At 43.0% G+C, this 16,576-nt stretch overlaps 9 protein-coding genes across 9 annotated transcripts; 5 read left to right on the top strand and 4 right to left on the bottom strand.

Moving 5' to 3' along the window:
- Positions 1-131: 131 nt before the first annotated feature.
- On the bottom strand, positions 132-2,491 carry K450DRAFT_233866 (uncharacterized protein). The gene has a single exon (XM_051587826.1). It carries the CDS (start codon positions 2,412-2,414, stop codon positions 291-293), a length of 2,124 nt encoding a protein of 707 aa, XP_051446257.1. The 5' UTR covers positions 2,415-2,491; the 3' UTR covers positions 132-290.
- A 915-nt stretch (positions 2,492-3,406) lies between these two features.
- K450DRAFT_233862 (uncharacterized protein) lies at positions 3,407-5,030 on the top strand. The gene is made up of 2 exons (XM_051587825.1): positions 3,407-3,650; positions 3,716-5,030. Exons 1-2 carry the CDS (start codon positions 3,513-3,515, stop codon positions 4,751-4,753), a joined length of 1,176 nt encoding a protein of 391 aa, XP_051446256.1. The 5' UTR covers positions 3,407-3,512; the 3' UTR covers positions 4,754-5,030.
- K450DRAFT_233861 (uncharacterized protein) lies at positions 4,634-5,757 on the top strand. The gene is made up of 2 exons (XM_051587824.1): positions 4,634-5,188; positions 5,270-5,757. The coding sequence occupies exons 1-2, from the start codon at positions 4,862-4,864 to the stop codon at positions 5,615-5,617; spliced, it is 675 nt and encodes a 224-aa protein (XP_051446255.1). The 5' UTR covers positions 4,634-4,861; the 3' UTR covers positions 5,618-5,757.
- Positions 5,758-5,844: 87 nt separating this feature from the next.
- Positions 5,845-7,406, top strand: K450DRAFT_233858 (uncharacterized protein). Its single transcript, XM_051587823.1, has one exon. The coding sequence runs from the start codon at positions 5,987-5,989 to the stop codon at positions 7,151-7,153; it is 1,167 nt and encodes a 388-aa protein (XP_051446254.1). The 5' UTR covers positions 5,845-5,986; the 3' UTR covers positions 7,154-7,406.
- Positions 7,407-7,567: 161 nt separating this feature from the next.
- Positions 7,568-9,542, bottom strand: K450DRAFT_265315 (uncharacterized protein; the record flags this gene model as incomplete). Its single annotated transcript, XM_051592789.1, has 4 exons — positions 7,568-8,822; positions 8,914-9,322; positions 9,393-9,462; positions 9,525-9,542. The coding sequence occupies 4 exons, from the start codon at positions 9,540-9,542 to the stop codon at positions 7,568-7,570; spliced, it is 1,752 nt and encodes a 583-aa protein (XP_051446253.1).
- A 293-nt stretch (positions 9,543-9,835) lies between these two features.
- K450DRAFT_233855 (uncharacterized protein) lies at positions 9,836-10,831 on the bottom strand. The gene is made up of 4 exons (XM_051587822.1): positions 10,649-10,831; positions 10,468-10,584; positions 10,246-10,392; positions 9,836-10,175 (listed from the first exon to the last, which is right to left on the bottom strand). The coding sequence occupies exons 1-4, from the start codon at positions 10,766-10,768 to the stop codon at positions 10,023-10,025; spliced, it is 537 nt and encodes a 178-aa protein (XP_051446252.1). The 5' UTR covers positions 10,769-10,831; the 3' UTR covers positions 9,836-10,022.
- An 833-nt stretch (positions 10,832-11,664) lies between these two features.
- K450DRAFT_233848 (uncharacterized protein) lies at positions 11,665-13,108 on the top strand. The gene is made up of 7 exons (XM_051587821.1): positions 11,665-11,741; positions 11,805-11,910; positions 11,970-12,038; positions 12,098-12,210; positions 12,278-12,389; positions 12,450-12,590; positions 12,654-13,108. The coding sequence occupies exons 1-7, from the start codon at positions 11,696-11,698 to the stop codon at positions 13,018-13,020; spliced, it is 954 nt and encodes a 317-aa protein (XP_051446251.1). The 5' UTR covers positions 11,665-11,695; the 3' UTR covers positions 13,021-13,108.
- Positions 13,109-13,196: 88 nt separating this feature from the next.
- Positions 13,197-13,790, bottom strand: K450DRAFT_198002 (uncharacterized protein; the record flags this gene model as incomplete). Its single annotated transcript, XM_051584560.1, has 2 exons — positions 13,197-13,702; positions 13,769-13,790. The coding sequence occupies 2 exons, from the start codon at positions 13,788-13,790 to the stop codon at positions 13,197-13,199; spliced, it is 528 nt and encodes a 175-aa protein (XP_051446250.1).
- Positions 13,791-14,402: 612 nt separating this feature from the next.
- Positions 14,403-16,029, top strand: K450DRAFT_233841 (uncharacterized protein). Its single transcript, XM_051587820.1, has 9 exons — positions 14,403-14,622; positions 14,692-14,743; positions 14,808-14,857; positions 14,941-15,053; positions 15,119-15,266; positions 15,332-15,409; positions 15,472-15,590; positions 15,655-15,800; positions 15,868-16,029. Exons 1-9 carry the CDS (start codon positions 14,449-14,451, stop codon positions 15,984-15,986), a joined length of 999 nt encoding a protein of 332 aa, XP_051446249.1. The 5' UTR covers positions 14,403-14,448; the 3' UTR covers positions 15,987-16,029.
- Positions 16,030-16,576: the final 547 nt, after the last annotated feature.

The raw sequence follows: 16,576 nt of genomic DNA, 5'->3' as shown, positions 1-16,576 counted from the left end.
TCCTGACAACATATCGTGAAGCACACAGGGCGATTTGAATGTTGGTCACTGCGATGAGATAGAGTGAAAATTGATATGAGATGGTAGGCGAAAGAAGGAAAAGAAAATGCGTCAATGTGCAACTGAACAAATCATTTTCAAAGCCAAGTCTGGTATGTTTATTAGCAAATGAAAGGGTATGGTACAAGTCTATATTACATCTCAAAGAGGAATGGAGGTTATAGATGAGCATCGAAAGTCAACGATGGAGGATGGTCATAAATATGGCATGCATCGAATGAAAATTTGTTCTATGCTATGGTATCAGAATCGGTAGGTAAAGCACATACAGATGGTCGAGGATGGCCATTAACACAAACAACTGTATCGGTAATTTGAGAGGTAGCTTCTTCCAGATCAATATCAATATCTTGGTCTTCTTTTACACAGTAATTCCAACAGCGTTCAGAACAAAACCGAACCCTTCGTACGACTGCTGGATGGCCACGAAAGCTCTTAACTTGAACCGACGATAGCCATTCCTTGACGTAAGGCTTGCCACAATGTGCGCATGGTCGAGCCGCTCCAGGTTGTACATACGAAAGGATTGGTTCGGGTATATCATCAAGGCGGAATGGTATTTTGTGCATAAAGACTGACCGAGAGGCCAGTTCTCTTAGAGAATTTACTAGTCGCGGTGCAGTTTCACAATCGAGTTGTGGGACAGGTAGCTTAGGCTCATCCGGTGAGGCCACGGTGGAAGTTATCATGTCATCACCAAGTGATGTTGGACTAGTACCTTGTTCACCATCGGAATCTGTGAGGGCGGAATATAATGATGATGTGGATGACGAAGAGGACATTAATTGTGGAACTGGTAGACTGGCAGATCTTGACAAGCCAGCCATATCGTTGACAAAATAGTCTGAAGCTGTAGATCCATTGATAGGGGTGCTGGGTCGTGAACCGCCAATATTGAGTTGACGAGCGTGGAATGCTAATTCATGATCGATGGCTGCGTCATCATCCATGAGGTGGGGCGATAATAATGGGGACGACATAAGAGAATTCGGAGAACTTTCACATCCCATGCCATTAGGGCCACATTGTTCGTATTCAACAACATTACTCCTGGTTGCTACAGCTCTCTGAGACATTTTCCGAATTATCTTCATGTATGAGTTATCTGGTGCAGTGTCTAATGCTTTGAGATCACATGTGCCAGGTCTTGAAAGGGGATTACCAGTGATCATCAGCGTAGTTTTTCGCATAAATTCCAGGATATCGCCAGGTAGGATACATAAAAGGTTTTCGCTAACGTCCAAAATATCGAGATTGTCGAGATTGACGAGGTCGATGGGTAGGCTAGTAAGGTGATTTTTGGAAAGGTTTAAGCTTTTAAGGTTCCTGAACAATCCAATCGATCTTGGAAGTGTTTCCAGTTGGTTGTCTGAAAGATTTAGGTTAACCATTAAGTTTGCACCTTCAGCAAAGTCTTCGGGTAAGCTCTTGAGTTGATTATGAGACAAATCCAATTCTTCCAATGGCATCGCACTGATGCAATCTTCCGGGATACTTTCAATAAGATTACCACCAAACACAGATCCTAGAACGAGACTCTTCATTTTACGCCAATTGCTGATAGTGGCCGGTAATTCTGTAATCAAGTTGGCACTGATACGCAAGGTTTTCAGATTGGGAATTAATAGAGGTAGCTCTTCTGGCATTGGACCTGATATTTTGTTTTGAGAAAGCATCAAGACCTCCAGGTTTCGGAAGGCGAGTATCTCTTGTGGAAAACTCGTGAGAAGGTTGTTTGATAAGTTTAAAATACGAAGCTGGGAAGCAAACAGAGTGATATTTGCAGGCAAATTGGCAATATGATTTCTTGAAACATCCAGCTCCTTTACATTGGAGTAACCGCTGCTGCTTTGATCCAGTGGAATTTTCGTCGTGGTGTCGGCTGTAAGGGAGTCTGCTGACAAAGCCCCCGTTTTCGTGATAGAAGCTAATTTATACTCCAACTCGCTCGTGTTGAGTCTCCTACGACGTAACATAATAGTAGAGCCAGTATCTCTGGATGTTCCAAGCTTCTTATGAGGGAGAGAGGTATTGTCTATGGTCAAGTCTTGTATAATAACGTTTCCAACCGACGAATCTTCCTCTTGGGATAATAAGAATCGGTGAAGGGACTGTCGGTACGATCGATCATGATGTCTCTTTCCATGCTTTCTTTCTTTCACAACATGCCGACCAAGGGGAGCTAGGTCAGGTTGGTCAATGCAAGCCTCAATGTCCAGCATGTCGGTTTGTTCGGATGATGGTATAGTAGTGGGCTTCCCAACATTGGCCAATTCCACATTTGGAGCATCATCACTGATAACCCCTGTGAGTGCTCGTTCGAGCAATCGGGATGGTATGTGATGCCGTGGCATTTAAAGTGGAGGAAGGGTCACTAAGTGTTCAGACCAGGGTGGGTAGGCAAGAATAAAAAAATAATGATCAGATAAATAATGCGGGAAAAAGATCTGATTACTTATTAGGAGGCACTATAAAATTTATTCACTGCGTCACATGAATCCAACTTGACCCAGCTTTTGAGGGTTTTACCTCCTTTCGTTTTACCCAACATACTATGGGCTGCCAATTAATGAAAACATCGTTTGTAAAAACATATTCCTTTGTATTAATCTCGGTTGTTTTCGAAATAATGAGTCAATGTAAGCATTATTATGATCATTCATGTTTGGCCAGGTTACAATGCAAGTGCTCTTGTGACGATCTCAGATGATCCAAACCATGGCAAAAGAAAGCCTGGTTTGTTTGGTAGAAAGGGTTGTGTTGATTTTACTAGTGTCTGTTGATTCAAAATTATTTTGAGCCAATGTTATTATGATTTAATTTTGATATAATCATGACCAGCGGAGAGCTTGAAAAATTCATTCTCGCGATCATCGGTAAAGCAGGGCAGGAGAAATTATATCAGTCATATATGCTCACAGAGAAGAAGGTGAAGGTATAAGTGTATCACAGGCTGTTGTTAAATACGGTACGTCGGACGAAAATGCAAACATAAAAGACTGTACATATCCTCCCGGATGAATCATGGGTGCTCCTGGTTTTAACCAGGGTGCTTGGTACCTCATCAAGTTTGGATGGTGAAGAACGGAAATTGGCAGGAAAACTTTAGAAATACCTGCTGATAGTTTACCAGTTTGAAGGAAATACATAGTATAGACATACTTGCTGGCGTTAATGGACTCAGCAATAACTTCTAATTATGTCTCACGATCTACTTTGGTGCTATATCTGAACTACTCTCATAGTTTAAGTTTGGACAGAGCGAAATAATCGTGAGGATTTGTCATATGTTCCGGTGGAAAAGTTCGACGTTCAGGTGTCTACTCAATCTTCCACCTTTCATGCTATTGCTACTGCAGCGTGAAACTAAGCTTTGGCTTGTGACTTGCAATTATCGCGATGGTCCCTGCCCGCGTTTTTAATTATTTTGACTGTCGATTGCATTGTGCACTATGGCAAAGCGAATACTCACTCACCTCAAGGATATTGGTGCTACCGTGAAAGCTGTTGCTTCAGTTGCGAGCGCCAATGTCGCTAAACCAGGAGTAGCCAGGATGCTGTCGAATCCACCCATTGTCCAGTCCATTCAGGTATGTTAGTTGTTCTCCTCCACTGCCATTGCCGCCACACCTGTTGCTAATGTTCCAAAATATAGGCCCATGCCAAGAACCAAACAAACGACAACAATGTAATGCACTATTCCAATATTCCCGAGTCAGGCAGCAAAATAGAGAGTATACAAACCGAAGTTCGAAGTATCATGCGAAAGGTTCCACAATTAGTTGTAGTGGTAACCACAGCTCATCCAAATGACCCAAAATACCGCCGAGGCATCACAGTATCATCGTTCACATCTATCTCCCTTCATCCATACCCACTTATATCTTTTTGTGTACGAAAGCCATCTCGAGCATCCGATCTTTTACATTTGGCCAACCGATTTGTGGTTCAAGTACTAAGCAGTCATCAAGTTCAGCAATCTATTGCGTTCTCGTCGCCTAACCAAGAAGGCATCGATCAGTTTAAAGATACACAGTACTATATTGATCCAGAGACAGGAAATCCTGTGTTAATGGGCTCGGTTGGTGCCATGCACTGCTCGACGCACAAAGTCATTGTTCTCGGAGATCACGAGCTTTGGGTGGCAAAAGTTGATCGAGTAGATCATGGAGTAGGAAGTATGCAAGGAACAAGAGAAGAAAGCACACCTTTGCTATACCATGATCGCCGCTATCATAGCGTGGGTGAAGAAGTATTTATGCAAGCGTTTGAAGACCACACACTTGATTTTCGGCAATGGACTCATCGCGCTCACGTTAGAATGGCATGGAATTATCTTCGTGAAATGGATAAAGAGGAAGCAAAACCACTTATCAAGAGCGGCATAGATTCTTATTATAAAGCCAACAAGGACAAGGTGCAATTTAGTTATAACGAGACCATCACTGAATTTTTTGTCGAGTTGATTTGTGCGGCCGTACAAGCTGACGCTCTCAGCGGACGACTAGACGAAAATGACTTTTTCGAGTTCCTGGAACGATATCCAATGCTTAAAGACCGAAAAGTTATTAACCAATTTTACTCGCGTGAGTTACTCCACAGTGATCAGAGTAAACAACAATTTATTCAGCCTGATCTGCAAGCACTTCCCTCCGCCCAGCAATTGATAGCCCCGAAGGCAACCGGCGCCTAAAATTAACATTCGTTGTGGCTGGCGTAAACCTTTTTGCACCACCGGACTGACGTTCCATTTGTGTTCCAATTCCTTTTACTATTAGCATTTAATCATTCTACCGAATACATGCGCATCATAGCCCGTAAGAAACAAAATTCGAGTTTCTATATCACTCTCAACGAGGAACGGTATTGGTTTCCTGGCGACTGTCTTCGCGGCAAAGTTACATTGCATTTGTCGAAACCTTGTAAAACCACCAGTATACGGGTATGCTTGTGGGGAAAAGTCACTACCATTATCAAGGACAGGAAGGAAGAGTTCCCTTTATTTCAAAAAGAGATTGTTGCCTACCATATGCCCGGTAGTAAATCTTCTGTTCTCGACGCCAAAGTCCATTCATACCCATTCGAGTTTACCATTCCGTCTGACCTTACGCTCCCAAGTTTTACCGAGGTGCGAACATTTTTTTTTTTGTCTTATAGACAACATAGGAACACTCATTTGACTGATACTTATGGTTTTCTTTTTGATTAGAATGATTATCCTGAAGGTTCCGTCGTTTATGCAATCCAGGCTATTCACGACCGGCCGTTTGTAGCGGACATTATGGCTCAGAAAGCTCAGCTTCATATTCCTTTGCTGGAAAAAATTGATGTTACGTCGCAGCAATTTCAAATCCCCCAGGAAACTGAAGGTTATTGCCACTTCGATGATGCACTACCCGATGACTTCAGACGACAAGTTGCACCTGATGCTGGCATGCAGGCGACAATCAAAGCGACCATACCTCGTATCGCTTACGTTCGAGGTAAGAAAAGTCTAATCATATACCTTTTTGCTCCAAAAAGCCATGATGTCAGCCCAGTGCGGTTAGGCAAATGACTCATCCTTTTTTTCACTGAAAATTATGTAGGCGAGACTATACCTGTACAGATATTGATTCAACACATATACCCATTTGCACGAATCGGGGGCCTTACCATTTCATTATGTCGAGCAGCGTTGTTTGTTAACGGCAACAAGTAAGGAATTTCGAATGATTCCGAATTTTTTTTTTTTTTTCAAAGCCCCAACACCGAGTATTTTATTAAAACGATATTTTGCAGGACGTATGTGTCACCAGAAGAGCCGGTCAAAACTATAAAATGCGACATCAACATCACCAGTGCCAACAACTTGAGGCAAACCATATTTGAACAACTTTTGATACCTACCACAACACCTCCGACCATAGATAGCAATGGCCGACTTATGCAAGTGCAATATAAAATTGTGGTCATGGCTGAGTTAAGTGATATGACCAAAAGCAGTCTGCTATCAAAACTCAAGACAGGAAGTACCGATATGCAAGCATCTCTCCATGTAGCTACGCTTCATGTACCCGTCAAACTGGGTACTTTACCCTTCGCATCTATGCCTATTGATCCAGAAGAGTTTGCGGATGAAATGGAGACGCAGTCGCAGACGTCGGAGGGCAGCACCATTGTGTTTGGCATTGAGAAAGCTATCTCCCGACAGTCAAGTGTATCGGTGCCCAACATGGATTTAAAGCATATCATTGCACGATCGGATTCCATCACTTCGTATTCCTCTATTTCTTCTAATCATTCTCGCCAATCATGGATGTCAGCACCAAGTGGTTTGTCTAGAAATACTTCTTCCACCAGCACCTCATCTAATTTCGTTCCATCATTTCGCGATGACTCTGTTCCTTTGTACATCATGCAAGAACTCCATACTTCAAAACCTTCTTCAGCAGGAAATATGGCAGCAGGCACCCCAGTTTACGAGCTACAAGAGATGCTCTCTGACGTTCCAAACATGGTTTTACAGCCAATAGATATTGGAATGCATGATCTCTCCCTCAATCAGAGCCACCGCGGCTCTATCGTGCTCAGTCCTATAGCAGCTTCACCATCCACTACGCCAGTTTCACGCAGAGAGAGTTGGCCACCTCGCGACTCTGTTAGCCAACCATTACGACCGCCCATGCCGACTTTGAGCTCTAGCAACAGTGCTAGAACTATTACTGGCTCAGGACGAAGAAAGCCATTCACCACCATTTTCAGGGATGAACTATCGGATGATGATGATCAGACCAGCTATCATACTCAAATATCGTCAGCAGATACCCTTATTAATGCCTGTGAAGATTCTAGTACATTTTCCGAGAACGGAAGGTCGACCACCTCAAACACCACCATAACCTCAAACGACTTGTCATCGCCTAGTAGCTCAAGACGACCGCTCGCCAATTTCATACCTTTCCATGGAGCATCGGATTCGGAATCGAGCGATGCGGCCGATGACATGTCTTCGGAAGACTCTGATGCAGACGACCCTGTGGTTATTCTATCCAGACAAAGGAGAGCGGCCGCAAAGAGTAATCAGAAAAGATTCATGACGATTCAGCGTTAAAAAAAAAAACCTCTCTCTCGTCACCCTGTCCATAGTAATGTGTACTAATACTCTGAAAGTTCCTTCCTCTTAACCACTGTGATTTCCTCAATCACCTTAGCAATGCACTGTGCCTTGTATTTTTTTTTTATTACCTTTCCTTTTTGTTCCACTACATTATCTAAGCATTTTTGGATGTGATTAACTTTTATCCGGCCACTCTTTTCTTTAAACATTCAACGTCATTCATTATTAAAACAGTTATTACCATACATGCTAGTGAATAATTTGGTATTTTATTGTACAGTATGCCGATAAGCCAGCATACAAAATGGATGAAGTTAAGGATAGGGCGACTATGAGGAAGAGCAGGTGAAAAAAGGAACGCAAGAAGCTTATTTGGGTGTTACGAAGCTAGATTTGAAGCGAACCAATTTACTGCGCAAGACCTTTTTGGATACCGGTGAGAAGAGCGAGAAGACCCCATGCACCAGCATCGGGAACTGCAGCAGACTTAACACTTTCATCGTTAACATAGGATGCGCGACCCAATTTGGCACGCATAGTTTTCGTCTTTTCAGCGCCTTGTTTGGCAGCTTCAATGGCTTGGTCCACTGACTGAGTTTGGTGGAGAGTGTTGATGAATGGAATGAGCACATCCATCATGGTTCGGTCGCCTTCACGAGCAGGTGTGTACTTCATGAGAGAGTCCAATGCTTGCTTGAGAGCCTCTGCCCAAACAGCGACACTACCAGCAGACTGATCGGAGGTATTGCAGGAAGCATTGACCAGACCAATGGCCAAGGCATTCAAGAAGATACAGTAGATAGCAGCGGAAGTTCCTCCCATGTTTGTATCCAAGATATCAGAGATGGCAAGGATGGCGCTTGGGCCCGATGAAAAGTCAATAGAAGACAAAGCAGCAATGAGGGCATTGCTTCCTTCCTTCAAAGTTTGACCACAGTCACCGTCACCGAGGATGGTGTCATAGTGAGTGATTTCAGGCTCGTGGGCAATGATGTTTTCAGCACCAGCGCGGAGAGCATCAGCAACGGCAGCAGGGTTGGCAATCTTTCCAGCAGTCTTGTTGGAAAGCTCAACGGACATGTCACTGAGGCCAGCGGTGTGATCCAAAACGTCAAGAGAGAAGCCACGACGGCTGTTGTTGAGCCAGCCAGGAGCGCCAACGGGAAGATCCAACAAGGAAGAGAAGTCCAAATTTCCATAGGTCTTGGGGACCTTGAGCAATGTCAAGGAGGCACCGGGCATGTTGAGAGAGGTCATGAAGGTACCACTGATGATTCGCTCGACTTCAATGTTGTTCTCAGCAAGGTATTCAGCAGCTTCCTTTGCAACGACACCAAGTTCAAGAACAGGGATACCACCAAGGTTGTTGACCAACAAAACAATCTTTTCGTTGTCCTTATTCAGATTGAGGTAAGCACGATCCTTGTCATTTTCATCCAAGATAGTAAATAAAAGCTCCTTGACAATGGTTTTGACGTCAACGATACCAGACTTCTTTGCACCAGGCTCGTTGTGGATACCGGTACCCCATTCCATTTCGTCAACACCGAGACTAGCGAAGCTGCTTGAACCAGGAACATGGCAATGGTCCAAGCTGACACTGCAGGTGGCACTGTGCTCGATGACATACTTGGCAGCATCACGAACCTCGGTCAAGGATCCGCTGCAAAGAAGAAACTATTAGGGTCTACTCAGTTTTACACACAGTCACGGCTTTTCTTTTTTGGAATAGCACTAGCCGCCAGTACACTTACCCTTGAGCAGCAACGGCGCCAGCAACTTTGTGAACCAGCACAGTAGCGGCAAGACCTCGGCGTCCAACAAGTCCTCCCTTTTCACGACCAACAGCAACATCATCGCCGACAACGACCATTTCAATGTTCATACCCTCGGCCTTCGCGCGCTCAACAGCAAGACCAAAGTGCAAGCAATCACCAGTATAGTTCTTGATAATCACAAGAGTACCGTGGGGAGAGCGCACCTTTCTCAAAGCGGCCAGGATTTGTCCAGCGGAAGGTGATGCGAAAACTTGCCCGCTGACGGCACCAGTCAACATATTTTCACCCACGAATGCGGCGTGGGCGGGCTCGTGACCAGCTCCTCCTCCAGAAATGATGGTAACTTGCTTCTTGGCAATAGCATCAATATCGGAACTGTAGACAACTGAAAAAGTAAAAGTCAAGTTAGTCGGCGGAAGTACTGAACGCAACCGTAGCATGCTCTTATACTGTACCTTTCTCGTTCTCGAGCAAACGAAGATGAGGGTTGGTATAGCAGAGACCCTTCAAGCTCTCGATCACCACCTAATCAAAACGTAGTTATTAGCATACGTTACTTGGTACGCCAAATAACCGGGAACACTTACATCTTTGGGATCGTTCATAAGGTGCTTTACTGTAATTTGATATTGAGAAAATCAGCCTTCAATCCTGGAGCGAGTACATAAAGTGACGCTATTCGCGCAATGCACATAAGTTTCTTACCAGTCTTGTGGGATGCCATGTTTTCTAGTCAATCAGGTGCTTAATGAAATGAAACTAAACAGGGAGTGTTGTATTCAGAGTTGAAAGTAGAGCGATACCATCCATTTTTAAATGTTGCAAATGCTGTGACGTGACTGGCATTTGCCCTGAAATCCAGCGGGGTTACAGCTCAATTCAAGGTTTCAAATGGTTCCTTTAAACAAATCCGCACCAACAGTGCGCATGAATGGTCAAACTGTCATATCGGTTCTTCAATCTTTAGGTTTTCCAACCGCCCGTTGGCCATTCTATTTTATTGTACTCCAGGGTTTTGTGGGTACATGTACACAAGATTTGATACTATTGACTATACACTACCATTATCCATCAGTATGACACACCTAACGCTGCTCCAATTCAACCAAGACACCTCCACAGTCTTTGGGATGCAAGAATACAACAGGCTTATTATGAGCTCCAATCTTGGGCTCAGGATTCAGTGCCCGAATGTTTTTAGCTGTCAGGTCCTTAATCGCTGCATAGACATCATCAACCTGGGGTGAAACGATAAATACGCTGTTTGCTGATGTAATTTGTTCCAATCTCTAGACTTTTTTTTTTTACCTCTATGCAAATGTGATGGATACCGCCATCCTTATTCTTCTCCAAGAACTTGGAAATCGGGCTCTTTTCACCGAGGGGATGGAGTAACTCGATCTTGGTGTTGCCGAGACTGACAAAAACAGTGTAAACACCGTGTTCCGGTAATTCCTGAATGTACGTGAAACCGCCCCACAGTCAGATTGATTGCACTGAGTTCGGCTGGGGATCAACTGTTGGACTCACCTGCACACCGCTAATTTGCGCTCCCATAACTGTCTTATAGAACTGGGTTGATTTCTCCAGGTCTGGAACAGCAATAGCCACATGGTTCAACTGTCCTAGTTTCCAAATAGCGTCGCTCTTCGGGTGATAACTAATGAACATCCACGCTGGTGAAGCCGATGAGCATTCAAAAAATATATACCTTTGAATCACCACTACCAGTTGTGAAGGATCGCGCGGCCAATGGTGCTACACGTGCTGGAGTAACACTTGAGCGTACTACTGCTGTCTGCAATGAGGTCTTTGCTAGAAATCTGAACATAGTTTGATTTGAGAAAAAGAATGCTGCTTAGTACCACTGTATCTTTTTGAAGTGGGGAGAGCATGACATCGTGGGAAACGAGTGTGAACGCGAGGTCTGTAATTTTACCTTGAAAAACAGATTAAGCTGTTGTTGCCACCGTGCCTGACAATATAAATCTAACCTACATAACATTGCTTTTGAAGTACAAATTATTCTATATAAAACGTGAAATGACTATGAAGCTAAAATAAGCTAAATATTAGGACTAAAAATCTTGCATGGGTGACTCTGGATATGCTTGAAGTGAAAGGATGTTGAAAATCGCAGCTCCGATACCAGTGCTGGCTGATTAGATGGCAATTCTATACACTGTTGCATCTGATACGTGTATTGTCGTATAGATATGGCAAAGACATTGTTATAAAATGCCCTTTTACTGTCAAGCATTGCTTGCTTTATAGAACTTGTCGTTACCTGCAGCTAAAATTGACTTTCTTAAGCTTGTTGAAATGGATGTAAATTGGCTTATGAAAAAAGATTGTATTTTGACACCACATTCTAGAATGAACTTTGTCGCATAATTCATGAAGATTCCATAGGTTCCTCCTAGCGAGTAAAGCAGAAAAGGAGTGAATACATCTATTTTATATGCCATACGCCTTGATCGCTCGCATTGTTCAAAAATTTGAGACGATTATCCCATTACCGTCATTGTACAGCCATATCTAGCATAAATCCCATGTTATCAGTCAAATTTACTCATGGCTATAAAGAACACCAATATGTTGCTGTTTTCATTTCAATTAATTCCTTGATACTGTTGTGGGTTGGATCATTGGAAATCATAGACATCACGTGGACCTCAAACTACGACAAATACGCATACCTGAGGTATTCAACGTACTTTCGCACCGCTATTCCCAAACTCGGAACTATCGTACGGAAATGATAAGAAATGCAACACATGCTGGAAGCTGGTACTCTGGAAATCGTAAGACATGTTCTTCTTTGGAATGGCGTCAGTAGGTATTTGTATTTGACAGTAAACTTGCAGGCAACCAGTTAAACGACAGACTTCAGTCCTACCTTGACAGTGTACCAGCTACTACCGACGACAATACTCCCTACCCGGTAAAAGGAACGAAAGCAATTATTGGCCCGTAAGTAACTATCGTATGCTTTGCTTATATACATCGAAACTACTAAAACTTCTCTACAGACATGCAGGGTACTCTTATAGTGGCCCAACCGCTGCTTATGCGTACAAATGCATTGATATTGAACCTATGTAAGCACGGTCCCATAGCAAACGGTTTGTTTTTTGGAAGACTGAACAATGTTTTGTAGAACTCGTGTCTTTATTCTAGGACCATCGCATCACGTCTACCTTGATGCTTGTGCGGTACCATCGGCAGTCGAGTACGAGACTCCGCTAGGTAACCTCCAAATCGACACCGATAGTGAGTGAAGTAATGAAGGCTTTCAAGTGACTTTAGATAGTTACTGATGTAAGACTGTATAACACAGCTGTGGAGGAGCTAAAGAAGACCGGTCTCTTCAAAGCAATGAGTAACTCTGTCGATGAGGACGAGCATAGCATCGAGATGCATTTACCTTATACCTACAAGATTTTTGAAAGGTAGGGTTGAACTGGCATGACACTTTTGTAAATCAAATGTGCTAATCGATTCGTTTTTAGCAAAATTGATAGTATCAAGATTGTTCCAATCATGGTAGGATCGATATCTGCTGAAAAGGAAAAGGTGTATGGTGCTGCTCTTGCGTCGTATCTGGCCGACCCCCATACACTCTTTATCATTTCATCGGACTTCTGTCATTGGTAAGTATGCTTCTAAACAGTCATGCTGCAGCTATTGTATATTCATAAAGATCTGCTTCGCAGGGGCTCACGTTTTCAGTACCAATACTATAAGGCAGAAAATTCCTCTAGTCCGCTACATCTGAGGCAGTCGAGTAAACCAAGTGATATCACAACTCCAATACACAAGTCCATTTCGAACCTGGATCATGCTGGAATGAAGATAATTGAAGATCTGGATCATAAAGCCTTCACTAAATACTTGCGAGAGACCGAAAACACTATATGTGGTAGACATCCAATTGGTGTACTTTTAGCTGCGCTTGCCAAGCTTAAGGAACAGGGCCAACATCAACGTTTGAAATTCGTTCACTATGACCAGAGCAGCCCTTGTAAGACCCCTAAGGACAGTAGTGTAAGCTATGCTAGCGCATTTGCAATCACCGAATAATCTCAAATCCTTTTCTTTCCTATTTCCTTATTGTGCAAACTTTTCGCTCCACTGGAATTTGAAGTAAACTTTTGAGTGTATTGAAAAAGATTATATTACAAACTATCACCTCTGCATGACAGCGTAAAGATTTAGCATGGAAAGAAACGAGAAGTCTATGTAGATAGTGAAGGATTTTAGTTCTTTTTGGCAGCAACTTTCTCTGCTTGCTCCTGCTTCCACAATGACTGTAATGATTGGAATGCCTTGCCAGGCTGGTCTCGGAGATAAAAGAGTTTTGCTCTTCTGAACTTGATATCTTTGCTACCAGCTTGTTGAAGAACCTTGATGCTCTTCAACATAGGAGAATACAGGGCAAAACGTTGTTCGACACCGACCTTCATAACAAGGTTTCGTAGCGTGAAGGTGGTTTCTAATCCTTTTCGTCTAATGGCAATGACGACGCCCATGAATGTTGAGGTGCTTTCTTTTGCCTTGGAGTTAAGAGTCTCTACTAGCAACACTGAACCAGGTTGAATGCGATTTGGGTTTTTACGAGAAAACAATTCCATTCTTCCGTCAACGTTAGCACGCTGAACTTGCTCTTGCGAAACAACATCAATCAGGTTCTTTCTGGTAACTTTTGGTGCTGGGAATTGCTCGGCTGGGACCTGAATGGAGGCAGGTGCTGTGTACTTTGGAGCTAAAGGTTACGGAAGGTTAGTGCTGGAATCACTGTGCATTGGACAAAAAAACGTATTAGCCTTACCAGCCTCAGCTGCTGTAGACATGGAGCGAATTGCTGCTGGCACTCTGGTGCACTGCCTTGCCAAGGATCGGAGAGCTAGCATTACTGACGATTGAAGCAACAATAAAGAAGGTGCCTTTAAATTTTCAGAAGCATCCAAAAAAAAACATGGTCACTTCAAACCCGACAGTTTTGAAAAACTGACAGTGATACGTCATGACTTTGGCTGAGCAAAGTTGATAGTCACAAACATCTTGATCGCATTAAGTGAAATAACAGGCTGAAAGCTTAGCAGCGCACCCTAGTATAAATCAAGTTCTTACTAAAAGCGAATATGGATAGAAATTGAGACTACTATATTGAAATGCTCTGAATTCCTTCGTATTTTGTTGGATAATTTGGAGTTAGTGGCACATTGTTGGGTGGCTACCTATGCTAACGTTTGCACTTTTCAATTATAAGTTATATCTGATAACATAATCAAATAGATATGTAATAAATTCAACGTCTTTCGAACATAATATGACATCTGAAATAACTACTGTATTCTCGTCGGTGGGTCGCATGGCGAAAGGTGTAGCCACTGGGGGCCATTTAGTCGGACTTTGAAATAAGGGCTTGCCAACCGACACACGTTGCGCTTGAAATTTAACCAGCTGCACAACCCGCAAGACATTCACCAAACTGTTGCGCTAGCTCAAATGGCTCTCAAAAATGGAACAACCAAAATGGAACCTCTAAATGCACAGCAGCAGCCAAAGCAGAGCCCCGAATCTCATTCAGTCATTCTAGTCACAGCTGGCTATGACAACACAATTCGATTTTGGGAAGCTCTTAGCGGAATCTGCTCCCGAACAATACAGCACCCTAATTCTGTAAGCAATTGAAGATATAGAAAATGTTATGTCTTTCGGCCAATTTTTTAATAGCTTCAAACCTTATAGCAAGTGAATAGATTGTGCATATCACCGGACAAGCGGTATTTGGCAGCAGCAGGTAAGTTCATTATGATTTGTCGTTTAATGTATGTTCGGGTCTATGGCTCATACTGTCAACATAGGCAATCATGCTGTTCGGCTATACGACATCAATAGCAGTAATCCGAAACCTGTAAGTAACATCTTTCTTTGATGAGGACGTCCATGGAAGATGATATATGCTGATCGCGCCCCGCCCCGATAATGCTTTTGTAGATAACCCAATTTGGCGACCATACTGGCAACATCACAGCCACAGGTTTCCATGCCGAGTGTCGGTGGACGTTCACCGGTGGTGAGGATGGACATTTGAAAATATGGGATACCCGGTATGTATTTATTAAGTTTTGAAGGCAACCTGATCCAGAAGTACTTACTTACTATCCATCTGTAGGGGACCGGTCATTACACGTCAATTCGACCATGAATCACCTATAAACGACGTGGTCATCCACCCCAACCAAGGCGAATTAATTTCTTGTGACCAAAATGGAAGTGTTCGGATATGGGATTTGAGCGCTAATGCATGTACACATGAGCTGGTAAGTACCTACCAATCCTCTTTACACCAATTATGAATAAGTTGGCTAACAGTGCTGCTCAAAAGGTACCGGAAGAAGAAGTACCACTGCGATCTGTGACTGTTGCCTCTGATGGGTCAATGCTCGTTGCTGCTAATAACAAGGTATGCACTTGATAGAGTTGTTGCGTTTGCAAGAAATACAGGTGTTAACCAAGCTTTCATAGGGGAACTGTTATGTCTGGCAACTACCAAAAGGAAACGAATCTTCAGACCTCAAGCCTATAACTAAACTCAACGCTCATAATGAATATATTACCAGATGTCTTTTGAGCCCAGATACAAAGTAAGCAGTAGAGGAGTGCATCCGCGATCGACGCAGCATGTTGTAACCAATGATATCCTTTCAGGCACCTCGCAACATGTTCAGCCGACAAAACAGTCAAGATTTGGAACACGGAAAATGGCAAGTTTACTCTGGAAAAGACGTTGGTGGGGCATCAGCGATGGGTTTGGGATTGTGCATTCTCTGCCGATTCTGCATATCTTGTGACAGGTAAGTAATTTTACCGAATATGAGTTAGCAATGGCTGATCACTAAATTTTGGACAAAACCATCATAGCTTCGTCGGATCACACGGCAAGATTGTGGGAGTTGTCGCAAGGAGAAACTATCCGTCAATATAACGGGCACCATAAAGCTGCTGTTTGTGTTGCATTAAACGATCTTTCAATGTATTAATAATAACAGAATTTTTGCAAATAATGTTCCATTTTCTCAGTAATGACCGTTCTGTTTGTGTGTGTGGGATGACCTTCGAAAGAACAAACCATAATACCCTCCCCCTTTATGCCCTGTGTTGTCCTGGGGACCCAATGTAATGGTGTACCTTCGAAAGGAGACCAGGCCAACTAACATGATATCATTTTCTTGTTTGTATAGACGGCAGCTGTTTGGAAGAATACTGCTGATATAAAGTTGCATTTGTCAAAACATTTATTGGATAAATTAACACTTTCATTACATTCATTTCCAGTATCAACTCCAGAGTCAATTAAACCTTGGCAGTAGGAACGTAAAACCATAACACGTATGCACGACTACAAAAAAGGGGTAACTCAGCTAATGCTCATTCTTAAAATGCTAATCGGTTTGGGTTGATCGGTTGCCTTGGCTTCTTGTCTTCAACTTTGCTAGATTATGGCACTTTTCAATTCATTAAACACGAAGTTGCATCGCTTCATCACAGAGATGTACCCCCAATCACGCTCCCAATATTACTATGCAGAAGTATCGCAAGTGAATATGGCGGATAGTGAAGAAGATCATAG

Source organism: Umbelopsis ramanniana (assembly GCF_025399195.1).
Source record: "Umbelopsis ramanniana AG unplaced genomic scaffold K450scaffold_16, whole genome shotgun sequence".
Lineage (NCBI taxonomy): Eukaryota > Fungi > Mucoromycota > Umbelopsidomycetes > Umbelopsidales > Umbelopsidaceae > Umbelopsis > Umbelopsis ramanniana.
The sequence above is the reverse complement of the archived record's forward strand: the minus strand, read 5'-3'. Positions and strand labels throughout refer to the sequence as shown.

What these genes read in the sequence shown, in the direction of transcription:
- K450DRAFT_233866 (XM_051587826.1), bottom strand. Translation starts at nt 2,414, where the DNA reads ATGCCACGGCATCACATACCATCCCGATTGCTCGAACGAGCACTCACA.
- K450DRAFT_233862 (XM_051587825.1), top strand. Translation starts at nt 3,513, where the DNA reads ATGGCAAAGCGAATACTCACTCACCTCAAGGATATTGGTGCTACCGTG. An exon ending in CCATTGTCCAGTCCATTCAG is followed by an intron (nt 3,651 to 3,715) that starts GTATGTTAGTTG and finishes TCCAAAATATAG; the next exon opens with GCCCATGCCAAGAACCAAAC.
- K450DRAFT_233861 (XM_051587824.1), top strand. Translation starts at nt 4,862, where the DNA reads ATGCGCATCATAGCCCGTAAGAAACAAAATTCGAGTTTCTATATCACT. An exon ending in CGCTCCCAAGTTTTACCGAG is followed by an intron (nt 5,189 to 5,269) that starts GTGCGAACATTT and finishes CTTTTTGATTAG; the next exon opens with AATGATTATCCTGAAGGTTC.
- K450DRAFT_233858 (XM_051587823.1), top strand. Translation starts at nt 5,987, where the DNA reads ATGCAAGTGCAATATAAAATTGTGGTCATGGCTGAGTTAAGTGATATG.
- K450DRAFT_233855 (XM_051587822.1), bottom strand. Translation starts at nt 10,768, where the DNA reads ATGTTCAGATTTCTAGCAAAGACCTCATTGCAGACAGCAGTAGTACGC. An exon ending in CTGGTAGTGGTGATTCAAAG is followed by an intron (nt 10,585 to 10,648) that starts GTATATATTTTT and finishes TATCACCCGAAG; the next exon opens with AGCGACGCTATTTGGAAACT. An exon ending in TCCATCACATTTGCATAGAG is followed by an intron (nt 10,176 to 10,245) that starts GTAAAAAAAAAA and finishes GTTTCACCCCAG; the next exon opens with GTTGATGATGTCTATGCAGC.
- K450DRAFT_233848 (XM_051587821.1), top strand. Translation starts at nt 11,696, where the DNA reads ATGATAAGAAATGCAACACATGCTGGAAGCTGGTACTCTGGAAATC. An exon ending in AAGCTGGTACTCTGGAAATC is followed by an intron (nt 11,742 to 11,804) that starts GTAAGACATGTT and finishes GTAAACTTGCAG; the next exon opens with GCAACCAGTTAAACGACAGA. An exon ending in TGCATTGATATTGAACCTAT is followed by an intron (nt 12,039 to 12,097) that starts GTAAGCACGGTC and finishes AATGTTTTGTAG; the next exon opens with AACTCGTGTCTTTATTCTAG.
- K450DRAFT_233841 (XM_051587820.1), top strand. Translation starts at nt 14,449, where the DNA reads ATGGCTCTCAAAAATGGAACAACCAAAATGGAACCTCTAAATGCACAG. An exon ending in TTGAAAATATGGGATACCCG is followed by an intron (nt 15,054 to 15,118) that starts GTATGTATTTAT and finishes ATCCATCTGTAG; the next exon opens with GGGACCGGTCATTACACGTC. An exon ending in TCGTTGCTGCTAATAACAAG is followed by an intron (nt 15,410 to 15,471) that starts GTATGCACTTGA and finishes AAGCTTTCATAG; the next exon opens with GGGAACTGTTATGTCTGGCA.